The sequence below is a fragment of the Salmo salar genome, chromosome ssa13, assembly GCF_905237065.1.
Source record: "Salmo salar chromosome ssa13, Ssal_v3.1, whole genome shotgun sequence".
In the NCBI taxonomy this organism is placed as follows: Eukaryota; Metazoa; Chordata; class Actinopteri; order Salmoniformes; family Salmonidae; genus Salmo; species Salmo salar.
This window is the reverse complement of record NC_059454.1, coordinates 21,419,583-21,441,510: the sequence shown is the minus strand read 5'-3', so window position 1 is coordinate 21,441,510 and position 21,928 is coordinate 21,419,583. Positions and strand designations below refer to the sequence as shown.

The window sequence follows — 21,928 nt, the reverse complement described above, 5'->3', positions numbered from 1 at the left end:
GCCTGTGGAGTTGATGGTATCCTAAATTAAATGATAAAATATACAGACCCCAGATTCCAATTGGCTATACTTAACATCATCCTCAGCTCGGGCATCTTCCCCAATGTTTGGGACCAAGGACTGATCACCCCAATCCACAAAAGTTGAGACAGATTTGACCCCAATAACTACCGAGGGATATGGATCAACAGCAACCTTGGGAAAATCCTCTGCATCATCAGTAACAGCAGACTCAGACTTTCCTCAGTGAAAACAATGTAATGAGCAAATGTCAAATTCTCTTTTTACCAAAGTATTGTCGTGACGTGACTCTCATTAATGTGATCACTGTTATTTATCGAATAATTCCCTACTATGTTTAATTGTTACTGGATTTAAATTAATCATGTAACAATTAACTCATTCGAAATTTGGGGCACCACGGGAGAAGTTGTTTACAGAGTTACCGACTCCCGAATTAACTCAAGAATAAATATATATCGACAACAGTCCCTAATTAATAATTTTCTCATATCAGTCTCATTCTGAACGTCACAGACTTCATGAATCTGCACAAACCCGAGTCTTACTAATCATTCCACATCACACAAATTGATGTAATTATTATTTACTAACAAACTAAATGATAACACAGGATACACACACACAGTATAGGTTATTGACTAGAAACTTAATACGGTGACAACAGGTCCCTAGCGAACTAACACAATATGACATTTGTTACACAAGATGGAGAGTTAAAGAGAGAGAGAGAAAGCGAGAGAGAAAGAGAAGAAACACTTGGATACATTTGGGAACTACGCCTACAGTTACCCTAATACCTTGCCCCGAACTGCCGCTCTTTTGGGTAAGAAGTAATGCATGAATTTACGTGTTGAAGGTCTTCATCGTGTATCTCTGTTGGGCACAGGCCTTCGTGGTTCCACTTTGTGAGAAGGGTTCGATTGGGCCTTCTTCTTCGGATGGCCTTCTCCTTCTTTCTCAGGTGTAAGACTCTGATTGTCCACAAGAGGTCACAATGTCCTTTTTCTTAGTTGTCTGTTTACTTGCACTCGTTCTGGAAGAGTGGTCTTTTGAGGACGGCTAATCAGCTGGGTCGAATATCCCCAGAGTGGTGATGAGAGCAGTGTAGCTGACGATGATTTGAAGAGAATAACCGGATGGTCCTACTTAAATTCACTTTCTTAGATACAGTTCTTAGAATGGCTACTCAACCGTAGCATTGATTGTTAAGAGGTTCCTTTGTCTTCTTCAACCTCGTGTTTAGTTCCAGGGTCGTGACTAAAGTAGACATAGCTGCAGCTTGTGGTCCGTTTAGTCTGATATGTTAATTCTTAGCTCAATCTTTTATACCCTTGGGTAAAAAGGGGGTGTTTTCGTCACACTGACACACTCTCTGGGCTTCCTGGGGCGTGGCTAGTTATGAGGCAAAATATCCTAATTACTATGATCTTGTTAGAGAACTAAAATAACAATCCTAATGTCACAAAAACATTCTCTTCACCCTTGATATTTTCTACACCACGTAAAGGATGTAAACCTGATAAACACAGTGTAAAAGCTCCTTGAGTTACAATGTTTTCGTTATAACGTCTTTATACAATGACATAATGACATCACAACATAGACATTCATTTTCCATATTCCATCTCTCAGCATTCCCAACATTCAGATGTTAAACTATAATGTCCCAGTGTTCATTGTTTGTAGTTGAAGTTTTGGGTTGCAAACTCTCCTGTAACAAAGGCAAAGTCTTCTCATGCTTTGTTGATTTCAAAAAAGGTTTCGACTCAATTTGGCATGAGGGTCTGCTACACAAATTGATTGAAAGTGGTGTTGGGGGAAAACATACAACATTATAAAGTCCATGTACACAAACAACAAGTGTATGGTTAAAATTGGCGAAAAAGAAGAGCCTCCTATGCCATCAAAAGGAACATAACATTTGACATACCAATTAGGATCTGGCAAAAAATATTTGAATCAGTTACAGAACCCATTACCCTTTAGGGTTGTGAGGTATGGGGTCTGTTCACCAATAAAGAATTCACAAAATGGGACAAACACCAAATTGAGACTGCATGCATAATTCTACTAAAATATCCTATGTGTACAACGTAAAACACAAAAAAAATGCATGCAGAACAGAATTAGACCGATACCTGATAATGATCAAAATCCAGAAAAGAGCAGTTAAATTCTACAACCATCTAAAAGGAAGCGATAACCAAACCTTCCATAACAAAGCCATCACCTACAGAGAGATGAACCCGGAGAAGAGACCCCGAAGCAAGCCGGTCCTGGGGCTCTGTTCACAATCACAAACAGACCCCACAGAGCCCCAGGACAGCAACAGAACTGCTGAGAGGCGCAGCGGTCTAAGGCACTGCATCTCAGTGCAACTGGCGTCACTACAGTCCCTGGTACGAATCCAGGCTGTATCACATCCGGCTGTGATTGGGAGTCCCATAGGGCGGCGCACAATTAGCCCAGCATCGTCCGGGTTTGGCCAGAGTAGGTCGTCATTGTAAATAAATTAAAAAAAATTAACTGTCTTGCCTAGTTAAATAAAGGTTAAATTAAGAAAACTAAAAGATAATTACTTGACACATTGGAAAGAACTAACAAAAAAACAGAGCACAAAATAAAATGCTATTTGGCCCTAAACAGAGAGTACACAGTGCCAGAATACCTGACCACTGTGATTGACCCAAAATTAAGGAAAGATTTGACAAGATTTGACAATGTACAGACTCAGTGAGCATAGCCTTACTATTGAGAAAGGCCGCCGTAGGCAGACCTGGCTCTCAAGAGAAGACAGGCTATGTGCACACTGCCCACAAAATGAGGTTGACACTGAGCTGTACGTCCTAACCTCCAGCCAAATGTATGATCATATTAGAGACACATATTTCCCTCAGATTACACAGACCTACAAAGAATTAGAAAACAAATCCAATATTGATAAACTCCTATATCAAGATTTGTGACCTGTTACAACACTGTATATAGATATAATTTGATATTTGAAATGTTTTTATTATTTTTGAAGTTTTTTTTGTGTAATGTACATATGTTTCCCATGCCAAGAAAGCCCCTTAAATTGAAATTGAATGGAGAAAGAGATAATTGCTATGGTTTGAGAGAGAGAGAGAGAGAGAGAGAGAGAGAGAGAGAGAGAGAGAGAGAGAGATCAAATTGTGTTGGTCGTGTACACATATTTTGCAGATGTTATCGGAGGTGAGGTGAAATGCTTATGTATCTAGCTCCAACAGTGCTGTAATACCAAATAATACAAAAAAATGAAGAAAGAAATGAAGAAAATCAGAACAAGCACTGTCTGAGTCTTGAGTATATATAAAGACTTCCTTTTTAGGTTTCTGCCTATAAGAGGGGAGGAGCAAAATGGAAGCGTCATGTGTCACTGGCTGAGTAGAGCAGGGAGAAGGGGGAGGAACTAGAGAGAGAGAGAGAGAGAGAGAGAGAGAGAGAGAGAGAGAGAGAGAGAGAGAGAGAGAGAGAGAGAGAGGTAGGACAGAAGCGCAAGGGCGGAAAGAGAAGAAGAAAGAGAGTGAAGAGAGGGCTGTTAAGGAAAGAGAGAGAAGAGGGAGGTGTGTGAGAGAGAGAGAGAGAGAGAATTGCTATGGGTTTTATGGCACAGGCCTTTGACTGTGCCCTGAGCCTCTCATGTCCCCGAGCCCCTCAGGGACATACACGTAGGTTGTACGTAATCAAAACTGAAAGAGTCCTCATAGTTAAGCAAATATGAGTAGGACTTCACATGCATTCTCAGACCAGTACATCATAACAGACATCTATGGCTGGGGAGATTTGCATGTCTATTAATGAATACGTGTACAGTATGAAATTACAGTGAGCTATAAAAGTATTGGGACAGTGACACATTGTTTGTTGTTTTGGATCTATACTCCAGCACTTTGGATTTGAAATTATACAATGAATATGAGGTTAAAGTGCATACTGTCAGCTTTAATTTGAGGGTATTTACATCACTTTTTGTACCCCCCCCCCCACCCTTTTTAGGGGACCAAAAGTATTGGGAAGAATTAACTTATATGTGTATGGAAGTAATCAAAAGTTTTGGATATGATCCCATATTCCTTGCATGCAATGACTACATCAAACTTGTTGGATGTATTTTTTGTTTGTTTTGGTTGTCTTTCAGATAATTTTGTGGCCAATAGAAATGAATGGGAAAAAATGTATTGTGTCATTTTGGAGTCACTTTTATTATAAATAAGAATTGAATATGTTGCTACCATGATTACGGACAATCCTGAATGAAATAAATAATGATGAATGAGAACGTTTCAGACGCACAAATATCATACATCTGTAACATGCCATCTGTAAAGTCACAAAATGACACTATTTACAAAATAATACATTATTTACCAATAGTTTCTATTGGCCACAAAATAGTCTGAAACACAACCAAAACAAAGAGGAAATGCATCCAACAAATGTGTACAGTCAAATTTCTAGTCATTGCATGTAAGGAATAGGGGACCAAATACTTAACTTTTGACAACTTCAATAAACATATACTGTACAGTACCAGTCAAAAGTTTGGACACACCTACTCATTCAAGTATTTTATTTTTATTTTTACTATTTTCTACATTGTAGAATAATAGTGAAGATGTCAAAACTAGGAAATAACACATATGGAATCATGTAGTAACCAAAAAAGTGTTAAACAAATCTAAATATATTTTAGATTTGAGATTCTTCAAAGTAGCCACCCTTTGCCTTGATGACAGCTTTGCACACTCTTGGCATAATAAAGAAAAACCCTGGAATGAGTAGGTGTGTGCAAACTTTTGACTGGTACTGTAGGTGAATTTGTCCCAATACTTTTTCTCCCCTAAAATGGGTGGACTATGTACAAAAAGTGCTGTAAATGTTAAACAGTACACCTAATATGCATCAAAATACCTTGGAATTAAAGCTGACAATCTAAACCTTCATTTCAAATCCAAAATGCTGGAGTACAGAACTAAAACAATGTCCCAAAACATTTGTAGCTCACTGTATATGAGGTTTTAAAATTCCTACTAGTACAAAGCTGTCTTGTTATTCAATAACTGTAATTGCTGAAATATGTATAAAACTTGATGATGATGATTCTAGAAGTGGTGCTATTGCTTTTTATCTTGTGATATAAAACGTCAGAGTCACAATGCAAATCTGTGAGAACCCAGTGATTGGAGCAGACGCATCGTGTGAGTAAAATTGCATTTTCACTAAGGGTTCCAGGTCGCGGCTGTGTTGTGCACGAGTCCGCGAGTGTGTGCATGTGTTTGTGCGTGCCGGCGCGTGTGCAAGACATGAAACAGCATGAATGAAGTGGCAGTTTTTGGGAAACAGGGCAAGGCAGGCAGGCAGGCGAGCGGGCTGACTAGATGATTCAGTAGAGCGTACCAGGAGCCTCCCAGTCCCACTCCCCAGGAATGTCTGGTATTCCTCCCTCCCTGCAGGAGGTCCTGATCCCCCTGGCCGTCTGTGGAGCAGGGCTCAGGCTGGGGTTGCTTGGGCTGGGGGTGGAACTCTTGTGGTTGCTGGGGCTGGAGCTCCAGGTGACCAGACCCCCCTGACAGCCTGGGAGATAGAGGTTGGACACCTGGCTGATAAAAGAGTAACCAACCACCAAGAATGCAGGTCACTGTCAACCCCAGGGCTGACGGGGTGAGGATGGTTAGGGGGTGAGGAGGGAAGGAGGGAGGCCCTGTCAGTTCCGTGAGTGGTGGGCAGTAGTAGAAAAAGTATCCAATTGTCATACTTTAGAAAAAGTAAAGATACCTTCATAGAAAATGACTCAAGTAAAAGTGAAAGTCACCCAGTAAAATACTACTTGAGTAAAAGTCTAAAAGTATTTGGTTTTAAATATACTTAAGTATCAAAAGTAAATGTAATTGCTAAAATGTACTTAAGTATCAAAAGTGAAAGTATAAATAATTTCAAATTCCTTAAATTAAACCAAAAAAATGTATATAGCTGAAGTCAGAAATGTACATACACTTAGGTTGGAGTCAACTCATTTTTCAACCACTCCACAAATTTCTTGTTAACAAACTATAGTTTTGGCAAGTCGGTTAGGACATCTACTTTGTGCATGACACAAGTCATTTTTCCAACAATTGTTAACAGACTGATTATTTCACTTATAATTCACCGTATCACAATTCCAGTGGGTCAGAAGTTTACATACACTAATTTGACTGTGCCTTTAAACAGCTTGGAAAATTCCAGAAAATGATGTCATGGCTTTATAAGCTTCTGATAGGCTAATTGACATCATTTGAGTCAATTGGAGGTGTACCTGTGGATGTATTTCAAGGCTTACCTTCATACTCAGTGCCTCTTTGCTTGACATCATGGGAAAATCAAAAGAAATCAGCCAAGACCTCAGAAAAAAATTGGAAACCTCCACAAGTCTGGTTCATCCTTGGGAGCAATTTCCAAATGCCTGAAGGTACCACGTTCATCTGTACAAACAATCGTACACAAGTATAAACACCATGGAACCACACAGCCGTCATACCACTCAGGAAGGAGACGCATTCTGTCTCCTAGAGATGAACGTACTTTGGTGCGAAAAGTGCGAATCAATCCCAGAACAACAGCAAAGTACCTTGTTAAGATGCTGGTGGAAACAGGTACAAAAGTATCTATATCCACAGTAAAACGAGTCCTATATCGACATAACCTGAAAGGTCGCTCTGCAAGGAAGAAGCCACTGCCCCAAAACTGCCATAAAAAAGACAGACTACGGTTTGCAACTGCACATGGGGACAAAGATCATAATTTCTGGAGAAATGCCCTCTGGTCTGATGAAACAAAAATAGAATTGTTTGGCCATAATGATCATCGTTATGTTTGGAGGAAAAAGGGAGGGGCTTGCAAGCTGAAGAACACCATCCCAACCGTGTAGCACGGGGGTGGCAGCATCATGTTGTGGGGGTGCTTTGCTGCAGGAGGGACTGGTGCACTTCACAAACTAGATGGCATCATGAGGGAGGACAATTATGTGGATATATTGAAGCAACATCTCAAGACATCAATCAGGAAGTTAAAGCTTGGTCGCGAATGGGTCTTCCAAATGGACAATGACCCCAAGCATATTTCCAAAGTTGTGGCAAAATGGCTTAAGGACAACAAAGTCAAGGTATTGGAGTGGCCATCACAAAGCCCTGACATCAATCCTATAGAACATTTGTGGGCAGAACTGAAAAAGCGTATGCGAGCAAGGAGGCCTACAAACCTGACTCAGTTACACCAGCTCTGTCAGGAGGAATGGGCCAAAATTCACCCAACTTATTGTGGGAAGCTTGTGGAAGGCTACCCGACAACATTTGACCCAAGTTAAACAATTTAAAGGTAATGCTACCAAATACTAATTGAGTGTATGTAAACTTCTGACCCACTGGGAATGTGATGAAAGAAATAAAAGCTGAAATAAATCATTCTCTCTACTATTATTCTGACAATTCACATTCTTAAAATAAAGTGGTGATCCTATCTGACCTAAGACAGGGAATTTTAAATAGGATTAAATGTCAGGAATTGTGAAAAACTGAGTTTAAATGTATTTGGCTAAGGTGTATGTAAACTTCCGACTTCAACTGTATATTGTTTTAAATGTATACATAACCAGGGGAACACCAACATTAAGACATCATTTACAAACTGAGCATGTGTGTTTAGTGAGTCTACCAGATCAGAGACAGTAGGGATGACCAGGGATGTTCTCTTGATAATTGTGTGAATTTTCCTGTCCTGCTAAGCATTTAGAATGTAACAAGTACTTTTGGATGTGTGTTAGAAAATGTTTGGAGTAAAAAGTACATTATTTTCTTTAGGAATGTAGTGAAGTAAAAGTTGTTCAAAATATAAATAGTAAAGTACAGATACCACAAATAACTACTTAAGTAGTACTTTAAAATAGTTTTACTAAAGTACTTTTACACCACTGGTGGTGGGTGGGGTAGATGAGTTGAAAAACAAGGTCATCTGTTTTTGTCTTTTTATGTTCATAAAGTGGTAATTCGTTTGAGATCAAAGGTGGAGATAATGTTACAACATCATTGAGGACTTCGCCAGGAGTCCAAGGACCAGTTGACTGTCCTTAGTAACAGGTAGTAACATTACTAGCAAGTTGAGTATTTCAATCATCAATCATGCGTAGCAATTTGACACAAACAGCCATGCACCCTAGTTTTGCTATGTAAAAATACAGACATCTGTTAAGCCAAAATGTTGGAGGTTTAAAGCATATTTCCTGCAATTCTATATATTTTGTCATGGGGTGCAGAGAACATTTTGCCATTTTAAAGCAAATCTTCTTGCAATTCTATACATTTTGCCATGTCTAATGTGTATTCATGTGATATCTGAGTGACTCAAACGTTACAACAAAATCTATGGGATAAAAGCATTAGCTAACATGGGCTAGTTGATCTGGACATTTTGTACAAGTTATAAATATATCTCCAAGGTATGAAATGACTGACATGACAATAGGAAAACTGATGATGCACTACCCAATTTAGAAATTGCACCTTGTGCGTTCTATTACAACTTTCAAGAGTGAGTTAAAGGAAAAAAGGAACCACTGTTTGGGAAACACTGTGTTAGGCTACAAGTGAAAAAACAACGCTGATGAACGCCTCTCACATGGGAGTTGACTATGACTAACAGTTAGTAGATAAGGGCTGTGCAGACAGGTCAAAGTCCTCATATTCACTGGTCAGTTGGGATGACTGAACAACACGTGAATCACTGTCTATGTACATTAGAGGTAGGCTACAGGAATACTGTGAAATGTCAGAAAACCACTGACTTTCTGTTGAGTTTATACAGCCAGAGTTTCAGTTATATTCAGATGAAGGTATTACAACTGAAATAATGACGTGAAATGAATCACACTGCAATAAAGAGTTGTGTGCCACTTAGTCTATGTTACATAAGGTCACAGAAGTTGAATGCACTAGGGTGAAAAGGAAATAGAGGAAGAGGAAGAAAATTGAATGTTTCTGCAGTATGCACAGTCAGTTTTGCCAAACTGGTAAATTGCTGCAGTATGCACAGTCAGTTTCACCAAACTGGTAAGTTGCTGCGATATGCTAAAGAGTGCACTGGGTACACCAGCTATGGCTTCTCACTCACTTGTTTCTGTGTAATTGGCACTTTTGCTGCATATGTTTGTTTGCAGAGAACATTAATGACCTAGTCAGAGTGAATATGTGAATGTTGCAATAATTTCCCACAATGGGGATAGGGATTAATACTAATGGATACATATACACAACTGAGCACAGTACTTTCTCCACAGCTTTTCATTCATGCCCTATTGTATTATTATTTGAATTGGGCCAAGCACAATTCCTGAGCTAGCAGATATGTTACAAACTCAAGGGATAGGCACACACACACACACACACACACACACACACACACACACACACACACACACACACACACACACACACACACACACACACACACACACACACACACACACACACTCACACACACACAGTCCTGTAACTGAGTCAATACCACAGGAATCTCCGTACAATACTTCACCTTAACCACAGGAATCCACTATTCCAAATGAAAAGAAAGATTCCCTGTAGCTGTAGGCACCTATGGGGACACCTACACCGGCACCTACACAGGGACACACTGATAGAGATTCTACCTGCTCAGGTGATCTGGGTGCAGTAACAGGATCCCCAGCCACCTGGGGAGGGAGAGATCCGATCTGCCCCCACTGGTCTGGGTATGAGAGTGCAGGGCGTGCCCTATTCCCATGGACCATGCTGGGCCTGGTTCTGCATGGGAAACCAACAGGTTAAAGCACAACGGAGCTCTTATCGGTTGCCCAGGTGTAGAGACTGAATATGCTCGTCGCTCATTAGAGTCAAGGGGAATTTGCTGACTCATGCGTGAAGCCGCTGGCAAAGGCATGGAGAAGGCTCTGAGATCTCCTTCGCATTACAGCTCAGTGTTTTGTTTACTCTGTCTAGGTCTCTAGGTTTGATGATACCCTGCTTTGACATGTAAACAAACAGTATGCAGCAATGTTGAGCATCAATTAACATGCTGGTTTATTTGACTACAAAGTTATTTTAAACATTAATTAATTGTCTCTTTCTGGTAATATAGTCTCAGTTGTTATGTAAAATAAATAAGCTGAACAAACCCATGCTCTGCAAACACAGGAGGTGGGCCATTCCCTAGCATGAAAGGGGCCAGGGGTTTATGACAGGGCACTGCCTATACCATGGATACACTAGTGCACTACTCATACAGTACATCAGAGAGGTGGTAAACACTGAAACTAGCTTGTTATATAACAGAGTTAATGATTTTCCCAGAGAAACGCTCTTAGAAAATAGTTGAATGTGTGTGTGTCTGTGTGTGTGTGTGTGTGTGTGTGTGTGTGTGTGTGTGTGTGTGTGTGTGTGTGTGTGTGTGTGTGTGTGTGTGTGTGTGTGTGTGTGTGTGTGTGTGTGTGTGTGTGTGTGTGTAAACCAGCATGACCAAAGTAATGACAGACAGAATGGTGGTAGTCTTGTGTGTGTGGTAAAACATACCACATACGTCTCAAACGGTATACTACAGTATTTCCACTGACAGGGTGGATCTGGACTTTTGGCGTTGCCTCCACATAGTGCTCCCCAGCGCCATGCGTGCTGCTTCCAACTACCCAACATATCCTGACATGAATGAGACTGATTACAACCACAACAACAACAACAACACACAACATGAAGGCATGCAATGAAAAGTGAATTGTCAAAAAGCAGAAGTACAATGCAAATGTACCTTTTACTCTCTCTCTTCTCTCTCTCTCACTTTCTCTCTCTCTCTTCTCACTCTCTCACACTGTCTCTCTTTCTCCCTCTATACTCTCTCCCTATCTCTCTTTCTCTCTCTCGCTCCCTCTCTTCTCACTCTCTCTCCCTCTCTACTATCTCCCTGTCTCTCTCTCGCTCTCTTCTCACTCTCCCTGTCTCTCTCTCTCGCTCTCTTCTCACTCACTCTTTTCTCTCTCTCTCTCTCTCTCTCTCTCTCTCTCTCTCTCTCTCTCTCTCTCAGACAGATGTTCAGCAAACCATGGGCAATGGGTCAAGCTCATCTAAGTCCCAGAGAGCTTCCAGAAATAACCCAGTCAGTCGGCCCGCCTGCGAGTGGTGTCTCTCCTAATGAGTACTACATCTGTCTGCATTAGCCACACTTTGCAATGGGACCACAACACGCTATTCTCTTACACGACACTGCTCTCTTCCACTGACTGTAAATGAGATGGAGTTAAATTGGCATGATAAAAGAGCGAACTGTAAGATGTAAGAAGTAAATTCTGGTTAAGGAAATAAGGAAAGCTGGAAAAACTTTTTAAACTCTGAGGAGTTAGAGGGTGCATAATTTGGAAAATGTGGCGGGTGATTGTGTGTAGTGACTGGGCTACACTTGTTTATCCAGCCAATGTGAGAGGCCTAATCTCTGACCATTGGTATCTTTAGCTCTCCTTGCCAGGCCAGCCACAGCCAAACAAAAGCTGGATGACTGTCACAGAGTCTTCATGTCAAGCAGTGATCCTGTTCTGCTGAAAACAAGATGACCAGAGAGTGTCACATTCCGCTGGCCTACTTTACATGGCTGACTGTTCTGTTTCTGTTGTCCCCATGGTTTTAACAGACTCAGATCACTTGTCAGTAATAAAAGAATTCTCCTCTGGCCTCTTTCTCTCCTTTGACTATACAGTGTGTGTGTGTGTGTGTGTGTGTGTGTGTGTGTGTGTGTGTGTGTGTGTGTGTGTGTGTGTGTGTGTGTGTGTGTGTGTGTGTGTGTGTGTGTGTGTGTGTGTGTGTGTGTGTGTGTGTGTATGTGTGCGATCATGTGTGTGCAAGAGAGAGGCTTTTCAGGACAAGGCCCCCATCCCACCGTTTCCCAGTCTTTCATTGAATAGATTAACAAACGTTTTGTGCAATAAGTCTAATATCTGAACCATATGTGTGCTTGTCTATGTGTTATATAATTACTTTTAAATAGAACAATTACCTTGTCGGACAGTTTTCAACCTGACGGGACCCTTGCAACGATTCATCACAATCAAGACGTCATAGAGTGGCAATCCAGACACCGACAAACCCTCAATTTCCAGCAGTAACTCCCCCTCAGACAGTTGTCCGTTTTTATAAACCAAAACATCCTCTCTAACTTCGCCGATGTATGGAAACTCTCCATTCTCCGCGCCGCCGCGCAGCTCCACATTCAGCTCCCCGCGAGCATCCCGATTCACAGCGCACTCGGTAACTTTGGTGATCCAGTGGTTTTTCTTCTGAATTACTTTTGACATGGTGAAGGATCCAGACGAAAACCGTTAGTTCCATAGGATTGTTAAAAAAAACAGGTGACACATAACACACACGCTTGCTTTCGAAACACAGAAAACTTTCGGTTGTTTGAACGTGACTCCAGGTTGGATCATTTTCGTTCTTCTTTTAACCTAAGGCATAATGTTCCTCTTGCGCAGCTGTCCGGGCTACACATCCTATTCCCATATTAAGATCAAATACTCAGATGTTGTTGTTGGCTTCCCATCTTTAATATCATGCATGCTATCTTGATCCAAAGAGTTGATCTTATCCGATCTCTAGATTGTCCGCTTTACTTTCACTAATAATATAATATACTAGCCTACGCCAAGACCTCGCATATGTCTAATCTCCTGCCACAATACTTTTGATCCCCCATTTATTATTCAAGAATACCCTTACAGAAACAGTTACTTTTACCTGTCCTATGAGTTGAGAAAGCTGTTCACTCAGCCCTCTGCGCCTTTAAGCAGGTAGCATAACAATTTATACTATTTTGTTCCTGCAATCAGGTTCTGCTGATAGTAAAGGGAATTCATGCGTCCTGACAGTCTTGACTGGAGCGCACTGGAGAAGGGAAATCCTGAATACACCTATTACAGGGTCCTAATGCTCCACCCCCATATATCCACACACGCATTTCTGCCTTGTAAACCGGATTACATCCGTCCACAGTGTTTATAATCCACTTTAGGACAAGGCTGCACAGTGCACGAGTCTAATGACTTGCGAAACTAAAAGGTAGGATCTATTCATAAATCCTCAAACTTTTCTATTTGTAAATTAAACCCTTGAAGATTGAACTCCTTGACTGTTTCACATCAGTTTGGTCTACTTTAAACTCCTTACCGGTTCAAAACAAGGATGAGGAAGAGCTCTCTCATGGCCCACATGTTAGTACCCCTTTATTCATCTGGAGATGTCATCCGATGTAAATCAGGGGTCACCTCATCCCCTCCCTTTACAGTTGTATTCCCACACAGGATTAGGGGCACATGCCTAATCCTCAAGAAAAACCCTAACACACTACTAAAACTTTAACATGTCTGCCACAACCACAAAAACATGTACATGTATGCCACAACCATAATGTAACCATATTGTCCAAAGAACACTTATTATGACAACACCTTGAAGGTGCACTATGCAGAAATCGCTCCTCCATTTCCTCGTTGCAAAAATTCTAATAGTTTTCTTAATTTCAGTTCATGTGACAAAACAAACAAGTATAGCGTAGATAATCATTGTACCATCGAAACCGCTGTGAAATATATTTTTCCATAACCAAAAATATTTTATTTTCAGCTGTTTCAAGCTGGTGTTCAAAACCAAAAGTAAAAGAAGCAAAAATGTTATTTCAGAACGGGAAGCATAGAAATAGCGCACATAGCTAGCTAGCTAACAGTACACTTTAATTGGAAATTAAAATACTTTATCTCAAAATTAGAAATCTGTAATATCTGAAAATATAGCTAGCTAGACTATCTTACCCATGTTCTGAAATCAGAGTAGATAGCCAGAGCTAATTTACCAGCTAGTATGTCTATCAACAGTTGTTGCAGTGACATTCTATTTAAATGGATACTTGCATAGTGGAGTCTTTTGATAAGACATGTAGCTAGCTAAACCATAATCCCAACTCATGACGGTACTGCCCTGCATGAATCTGCAGGTAGCTAACCAACCAGGTTCAATGTTAGCTAGCTAACATTAGGCTATAACTAGTCAAGCAAATTTGTCTGAGATATAAAAAATAAGATCATACATATAACGCTAGCTAGCGAGCCAGCCAGCTAACGTTAGCTAGCTAACAGTACACTTTAACTTGAAATGAAACTACTTTCTGTCAAAATTAGAAATGTGTAATATCTGAAAATGTAGCTAGCTAGACTTTCTTACCTGTATACATCATGGTTGGACACGTCTCCTGTCGGATACCATGGTTGCCCTTAGTTTGAAGATGTAATCCGGAGACATGTGTTTTCTCCATCTCCTTAGCTATCATTCTCGAATTACACTGATTTGAAAAGTTGGTCCTCCAGAAAGTGGAGAGCATACACATAACATTAGCTAGTGAGCCAGCCAGCTAACGTTAGCTAGCTAACAGTACACTTTAATTTGACATTAGGTTTATGCAGTTTTACTATGCGATACAGTTTGAAAAAAAGCCACGTTTGGCAGGATTACCTTGATGTAACCGTGTGAAATGGCCAGCTAGTTAGCAGGGTGCACGCTAATAGCGTTTCAATTGGTGACGTCACTCGCTCTGAGACATTGAAGTAGTTGTTTCCCTTGCTCTGCAAGGGCTGCGGCTTTTGTGGAGCAATAGGTAACGATGCTTCTAGGGTGTCAGTTGTTGATGTGTGCAGAGGGTCCCTGGTTTGAGCCCAGGTAGGGGCGAGGAGAGGGACGGAAACAATACTGTAACATTGACATACTGACCAGCTCAAATAGACAGAAGCGTGCTATATGGCAGACCAATCCAAACTCATCTCTCGGTATGTCCAGCCCACTCATTATCTTACACCATGCCCAAACCGGACGCATGCATCCGCGTGCGCCAATCCGCGTGCGCCATCATGCGCAAAACCAAATGTGATCACGACACACAGGTTGAAATATATAAACAAACTCTGAACCAATTATATTAATTTGGGGACAGGTCGAAAAGCATTTAACATGTATGGCAATTTAGCTAGCTAGCTTGCAGTTGCTAGCTAATTTGTCCTATTTAGCTAGCTAGTTTGGTGTTGCTAGCTAATTTGTCCTGGGATATAAATGTTGAGTTGTTATTTTACCTGAAATACACAAGGTCCTCTACTCCGACAATTAATCCACACATAAAATGGTCAACCGAATCGTTTCTAGTTATCTCTCCTCCTTCCACGCTTTTTCTTCTTTGGACTTTATATGGCGATTGGCATCTAACTTTCATAATAAGGTGTATTACCACAACCGACCGACCATCCTCAGTTCATCTTTCAATCACCCACGTGGGTATAACCAATGAAGAAATGGCACATGGGTATATGCTTCTAAAAGCCAATGAGGAGATGGGAGAGGCAGGACTTCGCGTTCGGCGTTACTAATAGAAGCCACTTCTATTTTAGCGCTTGGCAACGCAGACACTCGTTAGCGTGCGTGAGCAGTGTAGGTGCAATGATTGAATAACATGTATGTTTACATTTATTTTGCAACGATCGCAAACTCAACGCGTACGGTGTGGTCAGCATCATAGCCAATCTCTGGCTAAACCAACTAGGCTCGTAATTTAACAATTGTATTTATATTTACAGATGGCATACACATTTGTTATTAAGGCACATGAAAGTTCACATGTTTGAGAAGGCATTTCTGCCTTAAAACACTTTTTGATTAAAAAAAGTTTACGTTCAAACGGCTCTTCTGTGAAGTGGTGACCTGTGACATATGCCTAGTTTCCTGAAACGTGTCACATATGCTGCTACTGTTGTATTATATATCCTGTTGCCTAGTCACTTTACCCCTTCCTATATGTACATATCTAACTCAATTACCTCGTACCTTCGGCACGTTGACTTAGTTCTGGTACCCTGTGTATATAGCCAAGTTATCATTACTCATTCTGTATAATTACTTTAATTATTACGTGTTTTACTTTTCTATTATTTCTCTATTTTCTTTCTCTCTGCATTGTTGGGAAGGGCCTGCAAGTAAGCATTTTACTTTTAGTCTACACCTGTTGTTTACGAAGCATGTGACAAATACAATTTGATTTGATTTGGGTAGGTAGGTTCTTTGAAGTAGCCTTCAAAGTAGGCTACAAGAGAACACCTGTTAATTTATCAGGAGAACACCAGTTGAATCAGAACTCTTGAGTTAAAGCCATAATAATATCTTTGAAACAAGGTAGCCACTAATTCATTAAACAACTATCTGCAGTATTATTCTTTACAGTTGGTATGGAGTCACAGTATATTGACAAGGGAAAAGCAGTATCTTGGCATGAGGTACTGTACTGTACTGTAGCTGGGATCAGATGGGATGCGCACACTGCTCTCCATCGGAAAAGCTCCCTCTTGTTTGTGCCTGTACAGATAGCAGTTGATTACCCCACAACACCACAGGCTGTGAGAGTGGTAGCCTGCATAGTGTTGCATGGAAGCAGCTTCCATCCCATTTCATCTCCTCATTGAGTGCCTGGGAGCCTGCATGCTGACTTGACAAACTCACCTTTACTTTTATCACTCATGTTTTTTATGCACTCTAACTTTGGTTTATGTCTCGTGATCCCTTACCTTATTAAATCAAATCAAACCAAATCAAATTGTATTAGTCACATGCGCCGCATACAACAGGTGTAGACCTTACAGTGAAATGCTTACTTACGAGCCCCTAACCAATAAACCAAAAAATTAATTATGAAAATAATGAAAATAAATACTAAATGAGAAATAAAAGTAACAAGTAATTAAAGAGCAGCAGTAAAATAACAATAGCGAGACTTATTGATGGTGTTGGAGTCGTGCCTGGCTGTGCAGGACAGGCGGAAATGTGTTCCTTTACTTTGTTGTCATTTAGACTAAAATTTCATTTCATGTGCATCCTGTGTAGGGTAGGGAGGAGGGGTTGGTGGGGGTAATGGGTTTCATTGGGGAGTCTACGATGCTTGTACTCAGTGATTAACATCCCTTAATAAATATTTAATTAGAAAGAGAATCCCTTTATTTCCAAGGGCAGCCTCTCTGTTGCTCTCATTCTCTAGTAGTATGGGCGCTGCCAGTGCCAGTCACATGCTACATGACATTCTGAAGGGGTTAGAGGCCACTAGCTTACTGCTGCTGGCTTCTTCACGTCAGCCACTTCTGGGGCAGTGATGCGCTGTGACTGCTGGTGTGTGACCTGCTGTTTCATACACACACTTGTCTACCATCTCCCATCATCTGCAAATGCAGTCACCCTCTCTGTCTCATGACGCATTACATCAATATTGAATATTGACTCAATGACATCTGAATTTCACCAAGTGATCTATTGTTTTATTTACCTCAAACTAAAATAAACAACGTGGTGAACTTAATGTGACAATTAATAAGTAAACTCATCATTGGTTTACCCCCATTCTCTTTAATAATGACAAACACATGACTTTAAAGTGAACACTAAGGCCAGTGTATGATAAAGATCCTTGTGAAAGGAGCAGTACAAAGCGAACAGTATTGTGTAAGCCGCCTTCCTATTTAGCTTTATAACTGACAGTAATTGGGTGGCCATCCCTCTGGAATGCTGTGCGTCCACCAATCAATGCAGAGTGTTTAATATTAACCAGGAAGTCAAAGAGCTATATTGATCTGTGGTGCCACGGAGTAAAGGAATACAGTGTGAAACCTGTCCCAGGTGACCACAGAGACAGAGAGCACACAGTAGGCTGGACAGTAGGCTGGATCAAGGTGTTTCATTAAATTAATCACTAAGGCCTGTGTGTGTGTGTGTGTGCGTGTGCGTGCGCGTGCGTGTGCGTGTGTTTGTGTGTGTGATATCTCGGTACTTTGTGATCATTTTCACCTATGGAGACACACACATCTCATCTAGTACCCTATCAGGTGTCATGTTTAGCATTGTCAGTTTTAGTATGTTTGTATCCTCATTGGATTTTTTTATTGAATTTTACTGAATGTACTGCACAGTTGTTTCCCTTTAAGCATGACAATGAAACCAAAACAACGTCAACACTTCAAAGTCTACTGTTACACAACCATTATTGATATCAGCACAGTTGCTGTTTATTAAAATGCGAAGTTCTTCAGAAGTACATTTGTTATTCCGTATTAGACGGACATGTTATTGGTGTTGTGTGAAATAATTAGGAACATAAGTCTTCTACACCTGAGGGAAATCAAATGGCCGTAGGGTTTGATTTTCTATTCAATAATGCACAAGGCACCAGCTGAATTTCCAGGTTCCAAACATCTCACAGGAATTACCTACAGGTTCTAAAACCAAGGGGAAACCTGTAAAAGAGGCAGGTAGTTTCAGAATGCTGTGGTTGCACATTGCTCCTAGGGAGAAGGGGAGGGAGAGAGAAAGAGTGAAAGAGTGAGAGAGTGTTGAAATGGACAGAGTGTACATTTATTATTACATTTCTGCCCACTGATTAAATAGCGAGAGAGAGAAAGAGTGTGTGCATCAGAGAGAGAAAGCTGTACCAAGCGGTGATGCAGCCAGTCAAGATGCTCTCAATGGTGCAGCTGTAGAACTTTTTGAGGATTTGACAAAGAGAAAGAGTGAAAGCACATGATGACAAAGAGACAGGGGTTGTCATGTGGTAGATGTTCAACACTGGTCCTCTAATACCCCCCTCCATTACGTAAGCCACTCGCTCGCTTGGCTGCAGGCGTAGAAAACTAGCCTGTCTCCATGCATTCAGCCTTCCACTTCACTGCCTCCCAACCTTGCAGCACACAAGAGGAGCAGAGAGTGAGACAGATTCTATTATTTAGGGGCAGAGAACATCTCAGCACTGGAAGGGAGGAACATTCACCATGTTGAATGAGGTTGGTCGACGGAGTGTTCTACTGGGCAAGCTGGTTACAGAGGAGGCTTGGAAGGTCTATACAAACATATTTATCCAAATTCAAATCAAATCAAAGTTTATTGGTTTCGTATACAGTTTAGTAGATGTTATAGCGGGAGCGGCAAAATGCTTTTGTTAGTAGAAAAATGTCAACATACAAACTTCTAAAGACATACCCCATTCTCAGCTCTGAACAACCACAGACACACACACACACAGACACACACACACACACACACACACACACACACACACACACACACACACACACACACACACACACACACACACACACACACACACACACACACACACACACATTTACACAGTGGTTAATTGTTTGCCAGCCATGAGGCTCGCCTCCCTCTCAGACCTCAAGCTTAGTCCATATATACTACACCTCCCTCTCTATCCCTCCCTCCTCCTTGCTTGCCTGCTGTTCTAAATCAGTCAGAATTCTTTAAGGAGCCTGAGGCTCTTGTTATGTATGGAGTCAATCCAATACTCACCCAGTGAAGTACTCCCAACTTCTCCCCACAAATTATATTTTATTTTACAGCAATCTCTGAGGGGCTTATGGGGGTTTGATGTGAACTGGTTTTCACACCCACACACATCGCTTGATGTTTCTCTTCAATCACTGATTGGTTGACAGAGCTGACCACTGAAGTTCCACGACTGAAATGCCACAGCATCTCCTGCCTTGCCATTGTGATCACATTCATATCCACTGGCTGACCTAAATGGTCTCATTCAAGATGGATACTTTGCCGTGCATAGCTGACATATTGTTCACTATGGTTAAACAATTGTTAACATCTGATAAGCATTTGGTGTTAGGGTATTTGACTGTTTATTCTGGGTATACACGTGCAAGTGTGTGTTCAGATCAGTGTTCAGATCAGAAATAATGCTGTTCAAACACACACACAACATATTTCATGTGTGGGTTTTGTGTGTGTTTCAAATGTGTTTTTTCTACTCCACAGTTTTCGGAACACCCCCAGATGTCCGCTGGGATCAAAGGTCAACCAACCCAACATTGGGCAGAATATTAATAGATGCAATTGTTTGCTAATATGCAATAATTATATGAAAATGAACCCAGGCTCCCACAATTCATATTTTAATCTCCTCTCTATGGCGCCACAGGGATGTGAATAGCAGGCCTCGTTCTGAAAAGAGGGGTGAATTTGTCCTCAAGACTCCTTCACGCTGTCACACCCTCCACCCTCCACCTGACAACCACTGTCAACCTGGGGCAGTATGGTGGTTCTGGTTGTAGGAAACCTTATTAAAGATGTGTTATAAAGATTTTGTACAATTTCAGCCAGTAGTTTTAAAAGTAACGCTCACAAGCCAAAATGGGCCCCTGTAAATCATCCATTTCGTATGATATGTTACGTCCTGCAATTAAAAAAAATAATAATATACAGTTGAAGTCAGAAGTTTACATACACTTAGGTTGGAGTCAATAAAACTCATTTTTCAACCACTCCACAAATTTCTTGTTAACAAACTATAGTTTTGGCAAGTCGGTTAGGACGTCTACTTTGTGCATGACACAAGTCATTTATCCAACAACTGTTTACAGACTGATTATTTAACTTATAATTCACTGTATCACAATTCCAGTGGGTCAGAAGTCTACATACACTAAGTTGACTGTGCCTTTAAACAGCTTGGAAAATTCCAGAAAATTCCATCATGGCTTTATAAGCTTCTGATAGGCGAACTGACATCATTTGAGTCAATTTGAGGTGTACCTGTGGATGTATTTCAAGGCCTACCTTCAAACTCAGTATCTCTTTGCTTGACATCATGGAAAAATCAAAAGAAATCAGCCAAAAAGTGCAAAAACTGCGAATCAATCCCAGAACAACAGCAAAGGACCTTGTGAAGATGCTGAAGGAAACAGGTACAAAAGTAGAAATGGAGAAATGTCCTCTGGTCTGATGAAACAAAAATAGAACTGTTTGGTCATAATGACCATCATTATGTTTGGAGGAAAAAAGGGGAGGCTTGCAAGCCGAAGAACACCATCCCAGCCGTGAAGAACGGGGGTGGCAGCATCATGTTGTGGGGGTGCTTTGCTGCAGGAGGGACTGGTGCACTTCATAAAATAGATGGCATCATGAGGGAGAAAAATTATGTGGATATATTGAAGCAACATCTCAAGACATCAGTCAGGAAGTTAAAGCTTGGTTGCAAATGCGTCTTCCAAATGAACAATGACCCCAAGCACACTTCCAAAGTTGTGGCAAAATGGCTTAAGGACAACAAAGTCAAGGTATTGGAGTGGCCATCACAAAGCCCTGACCTCAATCCTATAGAAACTTTTTCTCCAAAAAGCTTGTGGAAGGCTACCCGACACATTTGACCCAAGTTAAACAATTTAAAGGCAATGCTACCAAATACTAATTGAGTGTATGTAAACTTTTGACCCACTGGGAATGTGATGAAATAAATAAAAGCTGAAATAAATAATTTTCTGACATTTTACATTCTTAATATAAAGTGGTGATCCTAACTGACCTAACGCATAATTTTTACTAGGATTAAATGTTAGGAATTGTGAAAAACTGAGTTTAAATGCAATTGGCTAAGGTGTATGTAAACTTCCGACTTCAACTGTGTGGTTATTGTTTATACTTTAGTTACACAGAAATATCGATGCAGGCTTTCTAAATGATTGATGAACATATCTCTTCATACTACACAACCATCGTCAATTCCTTTTCTTCCACAAGGCATGGCAGCAGAGTTAAAGAGAGACAGTGAGCAGATTTTCTCTGTGAGTGATTCATTCATAGATCAGTCATATCAGGGATCAATACATTTTTTACTGGGGTGCTGTCATGAGTCAGTGAAATAAAACAGAGCATCTTTACTTCTCTGAATCAGTAAACCATTCTCTGGAATTCTAGCTCTCATGCTGATCAGTGGACAGATAGTACAGAGCAGAATT

At 40.8% G+C, this 21,928-nt stretch overlaps 1 protein-coding gene across 13 annotated transcripts in view; it reads right to left on the bottom strand.

Moving 5' to 3' along the window:
• LOC106566645 (membrane-associated guanylate kinase, WW and PDZ domain-containing protein 1) overlaps window positions 1-12,978 on the bottom strand; it is a 196,715-nt gene extending 183,737 nt beyond the window's left edge. For 9 of the 13 annotated variants that reach the window (XM_014134866.2, XM_014134869.2, XM_014134867.2 and 6 more), the window contains exon 1: window positions 12,091-12,976. In XM_014134866.2, coding sequence (XP_013990341.2) covers window positions 12,091-12,388 — 298 coding nt within the window. In that variant the 5' untranslated portion in view covers window positions 12,389-12,976. Of the gene's footprint in view, window positions 1-12,090 lie in introns of all 13 variants that reach the window. The other 4 variants (XM_045693037.1, XM_014134868.2, XM_014134876.2 and 1 more) reach the window with 2 other exon arrangements.
• Between the last annotated feature and the right edge of the window lie 8,950 nt (window positions 12,979-21,928).